This window comes from Rhinopithecus bieti, unplaced genomic scaffold (assembly GCF_001698545.2).
Source record: "Rhinopithecus bieti isolate Rb0 unplaced genomic scaffold, ASM169854v2 scaffold_49762, whole genome shotgun sequence".
Taxonomy (NCBI): domain Eukaryota; kingdom Metazoa; phylum Chordata; class Mammalia; order Primates; family Cercopithecidae; genus Rhinopithecus; species Rhinopithecus bieti.
The window spans coordinates 1,002,444-1,009,422 of NW_016819845.1; the positions used below are offsets into that span (position 1 = coordinate 1,002,444).

The 6,979-nt window shown below is 44.6% G+C and overlaps 1 protein-coding gene across 2 annotated transcripts in view; it reads left to right on the forward strand.

Moving 5' to 3' along the window:
• ATP6V0E1 (ATPase H+ transporting V0 subunit e1) overlaps positions 1 to 6,979 on the forward strand; it is a 49,664-nt gene that overhangs the window by 3,648 nt on the left and 39,037 nt on the right. For both annotated transcript variants that reach the window (XM_017859279.1, XM_017859280.1), the window contains exon 2: positions 5,811 to 5,858. In XM_017859279.1, the coding sequence (XP_017714768.1) occupies positions 5,811 to 5,858 (48 nt within the window). The remainder of the gene's footprint in view (positions 1 to 5,810; positions 5,859 to 6,979) is intronic.

Sequence of the window (6,979 nt, forward strand, 5' to 3'; positions counted from 1 at the left end):
GCTGAAGTGCTTCACACTGTGGTGAGTTGTTTTTGGGGTTTTTTTTTTTGAGACAGAGTCTTGCTCAGTTGCCCAGTCTGGAGTGCGGTGGTGCGATCTCGGCTCACTGAAACCTCCGCCTCCCAGTTTCAAGTGGCTTCTCATGCCTCAACCTCCTGAGTAGCTGGGACTAAAGGCGCATGTTACCATGCTTGACTAATTTTTGTATTTTTAGTAGAGACGGTTTTGCCATGCTGGCCAGGCTGTTCCCGGACTTTTGGCCTCAAGTAATCCACTTGCCTCGGCCTCCCAATGTGCTGGGATAATAGGCTCAAGCCACTGCACCTAGCTTGTGGTGAATTTTTAATACAGGGGACCATTTCTGATTTAAGTGATCAAAAATATCTTCAAACAAATAAAAATGGGCCTGACATGGTGGCTCACACCGGCACTTTGGGAGGCCAAGGTGGGAGGATCACTTGAAGCCAGGAAATAGAGACCAAGCCTGGGTAATAAAGCAAGACTTGGTCTCTACAAAAACAAATTTTTAAAAAAGTTATCTAGGCATGGTGGTGTAAACCTGTGGTCCCAGCTACTCAGGAGGCTGGGTGGATGGATTATTTGAGCCTAGGAGGTTGAGGCTGCAGTGAGCTATGATCATGCCAGTGCATTCTAGCCTAGGCAACAGAGTGAGACACCATCCCTTAAAAAAAAATTCCCTTCTGCCCTTTCTTTTACCTGCCTCATCAGGTCCTATAACCTCCTAATTACCCAGCTTTCAGCATTCTGGTGTGCAGGGATCTCTTGGGGAAGATAATTTAACGTCAAATATGCCTGTTTTTCTCCCTTCTTTCCTCCTCACAGGATTCCTTCATTTATCTCCTTACTGAATTGTTTTTTTTTTTTTTTTTTTTTTTTGAGACTAAGTCTTGCTCTGTCGCCCAGGCTGGAGTGCAATGGCACGATCTTGGCTGACTCCAACCTCTGCCTCCCAGGTTCAAGCGATTCTCCTGCCTCAGCCTCTTGAGTAGCTGGGATTACAGGCATGCGCCACCATGCCCAGCTCATTTTTATATTTTTTAGTAGAGATGGGGTTTTGCCATGTTGGCCAGGCTGGTCTCGAACTTCTGACCTCAGGTGATCCACCCACCTTGGCCTCCCAAAGTGCGAGGATGACAGGAGTTGGCCATCATGCCCGGCCAAAGATTTTCTTAAATTTGTTTTTTAAAACAGGGTCTTACTCTGTTGCCCAGGCTGGAGTGCAGTGGCACAGTCAATCATAGCCCACTGCAGCCTCAACCTGGGCTCACACAATCCTTCTGCCTCAGCCTCCAGCATAGCTGGGACAACAGGCATGCACCACCATGCCCAACCAATTAAAAAAAACGTGGTAGATACTGGGTCTCATTTTATTGCCTAGGCTGGTCTTGAACTCTTGACTTCAAGCAGTCCTCCCACCTTAGCCAACCAAAGTGCTAGGACTACAGATGTGAGCACTGTGCTCAGCCAGGAAAAACTTACCAATCTTTTCTTTTATTAAAAGAAAAAAAAATAGCCTACGATCACTTGGAAAAAACTCTTCAGAATTTATGGATGACCTAAATAAAGCCCCTTTGCTCTTTATTTTTGCAACTGAAAAGGGCCAGCTAAAATCAGGTCTGTGCCTGGAATCAGCTTTCCTGCCCATTCTAGTTTTTCATGATTTCCGTCTTTTCTCTAAAGGAATCCATAGATTCTCTAAAGCTTCCGTTTTCTCCAATGGCTTCCTAACCAGTAGATGTAGGGGAGGAGAAAAGGAAAGCACAGAGATGAGTTTGCCAGGAGTTCACTCAACTCCACTTTTCTGTTTTGTTGTTTGTTTTAATTATTTTATTTTATTTTTATTTTTTGATTATTTTAATTAAAAATAATAGAGGTGGGCTGGCCAGGCGTAGTGGCTCATGCCTGTAATCCCAGCACTTTGGAAGGCTGAGGCAGGTGGATCACTTGGTCAGGAATTCAAGACCAGCCTGGCCAACATGGTGAAATCTCGTCTCTACTAAAAATACAAAAATTAGCCGGGTGTGGTGGTTCACGCCTGTAGTCCCAGCTACTCCAGAGGCTGAGGCAGGAGAATTGCTTGAGCCCGGGAGGCAGGGGTTGAGATTGCGTCACTGCACTCCAGCCTGGGCGACAGAGCAAGACTCCGTCTCAAAAATTTTTAAAAAAAGTTTAAAAAAATGGAGATGGAATCTCGCTCTGTTGGCCATGTTGGTCTTAAACACCTGGCCTCAGCCTCCCAAAGTGTTAAGATTACAGGCTTGAGCCACCATGCCTGTTTTTTTGTTTTTTGTTTTTGCTTTTGTTTTAAAGGGTCTCCCTGTGTTGCCCAGGCCTCGAGTGCAGTAGTGTGATCATATCTCACTGCAGCCTTGATATCCTGGGCTCTAGTGATCCTCCGGCCTCAGCCTCCTGAGTAGTTGGGACTACAGGCATGCCACTGTGTCCAGCTAATTCCCCTTTTTTTCATGAATGCTTTAAAACATGTAGAAAAGTAGGATGAATAGTACAGTGCGTGCCATATATTACCTCCTAGACTCAGTCATTGTTTGACGTATTCAGATTTGCTTTATCTATGAGTGTGTGTATATATAATTTTGCTGAACCATTTGAAAGTAAATTGCAGTTATCGTGGCATTTCACCACTCAGCATGCAGCTCCTAAGACCAAGCACATTAGGAGCTGATACGTTAATGAGGGAGCTTTTATATGAAACTATTAATATTAAGCAGGTAATACAAAGGAGCCTCAGCTCTTTCAGTTCTATGACATGGGCTTTTGGAGAAGAGAGAAGACAGGGAAGAGATCCCACAGTGGAGCACGGACTGGGGGAAGATGAGTAAAGGCTTGAAATTGAGAATCCTAGATATACTGTGCCTTGGGGGACAGTGAAGACGCCTGCCTTCAGGAATGAAGGACTGATGCTTGAACGTAGAGGGAGGTGAGAGGGGTGGGTGGAGGGAGTCAGTTACAAATGAAGCGGGGGACTTGATTGTGTAGGTCTTTAAACATTTTTATTGTGCAACTGTCAAAATCTCTTTAGCACAATCCCCCATACATATTTATTTCTATTTCATAAGTGTGATATGTAAATTATGTATTTCAAGGAATCTGACCAACTCTTACGACCTGCACTGCTGCCAGCCTGATCCACTTGGATGATTATAATTCCTCTCAACTGGTTTCTCTGCTTTCTTTTTGCCCGCTTCCTCCAGTCTCTTTCATGCCAGCAGAGAGATCCCATTAGAATTGGAATCAGATTTAGTCAGTCCTCTCCTCAAATCCCTCCAAATAACTTCCCTTTTCTTTCTTTATTATTTATTTATTTTTATTTATTTTTTTTTAATTTTTTTTGGAGACGGAGCTTCGCTCTGTCGCCCAGGCTGGAGTGCAGTGGCCGGATCTCAGCTCACTGCAAGCTCCGCCTCCCGGGTTTACGCCATTCTCCTGCCTCAGTCTCCAGAGTAGCTGGGACTACAGGCGCCCGCCACCTCGCCCGGCTAGTTTTTTGTATTTTTTACTAGAGATGGGGTTTCACCGTGTTAGCCAGGATGGTCTCGATCTCCTGACCTCGTGATCCGCCCGTCTCGGCCTCCCAAAGTGCTGGGATTCTCGGCCTCCCCAAGTGCTGGGATTACAGGCTTGAGCCACCGTGCCCGGCCTTATTTATTTATTTTTGAGACGGAGTTTCATCTGTCGCCCAGGCTGGAGTGCAGTGGCGCCATCTCGGCTTACTGCAAGCTCTGCCTCCCGGGTTCACGCCATTCTCCTGCTTCAGCCTCCTGAGTAGCTGGGACTACAGGCGTCCGCCACCACGCCCGGCTAATGTTTTTGTATTTTTAGTAGAGGTGGGGTTTCACCGTGTTAACCAGGATGGTCTTGATCTCCAGACCTCGTGATCCGCCCATCTCGGCCTCCCAAAGTGCTCCGATTACAGGCGTGAGTCACTGCACCCTGCCATAACTTTGCTTTTCACTCCGAGTCAAAGCCTTTTAAGAGTGAAAGTCCTTTCAGAGGCCACATGGCACCTCTTTGACCTCACCTTTCCCCAGGCTCCTTGCTCTCCTTCAGCCACACAGACCCCCTTCTTCTTTGAACTCCAGGTACCCTCTCATGAACTCCATGCCCAGCCATGAGGCAGTGGTTTTTATCTGTTCTGTTTATTTTTCTCTCCCCAGAGCCTAATACATATACTGGACACTCAGTGAGTGAAAATCTGTCGAACGAGTAAATGAATGTGCCAATATGTTAACCAAAGAAAATACACACACAGTGGCTCATGCCTGTAATCCCGGCACTTTAGGAAGCATAGGTGGGTGGATTACTTGAGGCCAGGAGTTTGAGACCAGCCTGGACAACATGGCAAAACCCCACTACTAAAAATACAAAAATTAGCTGGGTGTGGTGGTGCATGCCCATAATCTCAGCTACTTGGGCTGAGGCAGGAGAATCGCTTGAATCTGGGAGGTGGAGTTTGCAGTGAGCTAAGATTGTGCCACTGCACTCCAGCCTGGACGACAGAGTGAGACTCTGTCTCAAAAAAAAGACACACAGAACTTCTAAAGGATAACTTAAAAATAAATAAAAATAAGAGTTCTGGGCCAGGTGTGGTGTCTCACACCAGTAATCCCAACACTTTGGGAGGCTGAGGCAGGAGGATCACTTGAGGCCAGGAGTTCAAGTACAACCTGGTCAACATATTGAGAACCCCGCGATCTCTACAAAAAAATTAAAAATATTAGTGAGGCCTGGTTGTGCACACCAGTAGTCCTAGCTACTCGGGAAGCTGAGGTGGGAGGATCAGTTGAGCCCAGGAGTTGGAGGTTACAGGGAGCTATGATCATGAACATGGCACTCTAGCCTGGGCGACAGAGACCCTGTCTCTAAAAAAACAGGAGTTATAATATTTGGTTCCTAAGTTCTAGGAAATGGTCTTGCTCTACTTAGGGTGTGGACATGCCTCTTGGAAACCAAATGATGGATGATGGAGAGGGGACATCAAAAGGTCTTAAGTGGAAAATCCTGGTGATTGTTCATAGCATGAAGGAGAAGGAGGAAAGTTTGAATCTGCCAGCAGTTAAGCCAGGAGAACCAGCTGAATTTTGTTGCTGACAGTGGGAATAGGAAGGAAGAAATACACATGGGGAGAGATTCCTTGAAGTATAAATCCACAGTATTTGGTGACTGTGGAGGTGCAGAGGAGGCATGAGCAAAAGATGATGGATTTGAGGATGGGTCGGATGGGTGAACATGGCAGAGCTTCTTCTGAGGAGTAGGAGATTTAGAAGGGGAACTTTTAGAAAGAGAGATGGGAAGAGAAGAGCATGAACTGAGGTTTAGAAATGTTGAAATTCTGCTGATGAGAGATCAAAGTGTAACTTTTTCAGACATGAATGGAGATGGGGAGAGCTCATTGCTAGAGAGTCATATTTTTAGAAGTATAGTGTTAATTTCATTACAGAGAATACTACCAAATAGGGTAATTACTTAGGTGTCAAAACTAATTGTCACTGCGGCCTTTCCTGTTCAGTTTCAGATAAATTTTGATTGGACATCTACATGATGGCATCAATACATCTCTCTTTAAATACAAATGTTTAATTATATAAACTTTTCCCAGGTGCACCCTGGGCACACCGCAGTTTGCTGGATATTTGAGCAGATACAGATCCATTTTCTTGGTGTGCAATCCATGCCAGTTCGATAATCTGGAAAGGGGACTTAAACCATTCTGTGATGTTTGCATAGTTTGCTAGTTATTTAATGACATTTGCTTTTCTTTTTTCCCCTAGAGTTATCATTACCATGTTGGTGACCTGTTCGGTTTGCTGCTATCTCTTGTAAGTAATTTTTTCTTAAAATAATAAGTAATTATTCTTGGTATTTGTAATGTGTGCGATTTACACATTTGTTTTATTGGAGCTCATCCCTCATGTAATATCTAGAAATAGTGTCCTAAAGTTGAAAATATCACGCTTTTCATATGCTCAGTATATTTATGTAGAGTTGTACAAATAACTCTATCCTTCTGGGAATACAAGTGCAGTTTAATTGGCACAAATTTAAAGCTTATAAATAGCTGGAAATTATGATTATACTACTTTATATTTTACTATGGTGAAGTATTTATTTATTTATTTATTTGGCGTGATCTCAGTTCACTGCAACCTCGGCCTCCTGGGTTCAAGCAAGTCTCATGCCTCAGCTACCTAAATGGCTGGGGTTACAGGCACGCGCCACCATGCCTGGCTAATTTTTGTATTTTTAGTGGAGACAGGGTTTTGCCATGTTGGCCAGCTGGTTTCAAACTCCTGACCTCAAGTGATCTGCCCGCCTTAGCCTCCCAAAGTGCTGGGATTACAGGCGTGAGCCACCGTGCCCGGTGTACTATTGTGAAGTATTTAGATCTACTTATTTCACTGAAATATCTCACTAATGGAGCTAATAAAGCCTTTCTTTACTGTGACTTTTGTTTATCTGATGGACAGAACTTGAGCTAGAATTTTAACCAAGTAGACTAAGGATAATTTTTTAACAATTTGTTGTAAGTTGTGTGGGGAAAAGAAAGAAAGATCAGACTGTTACTGTGTCTATATAGAAAGAAGCAGACATAAGAGACTCCATTTTGTTCTGTATTTGAGATGCTGTTAATCTGTGACCCTACCCCCGACCTTGTCCTTGCAAGACACGTGCTGTGGTGACTCAAGGTTTAAAGGATTTTGGGCTGTGCAGGGTGTGCTTTGTTAAACAAGTGCCTGAAGGCAGCTTGCTGGTTAAAAGTCATCACCATTCTTTTAATCTCAAGTACCCAGGGCTACGTACACTGCCAAAGGTCGCAGGGACCTCTGCCTAGGAAAGCTAGGTATTGTCCAAGGTTTCTCCCCCTGTGATAGTCTGAAATATGGCCTCGTGGGATGGGAAAGACCTGATCGTCCCCCAGCCTGACACCCGTGAAGGGTCT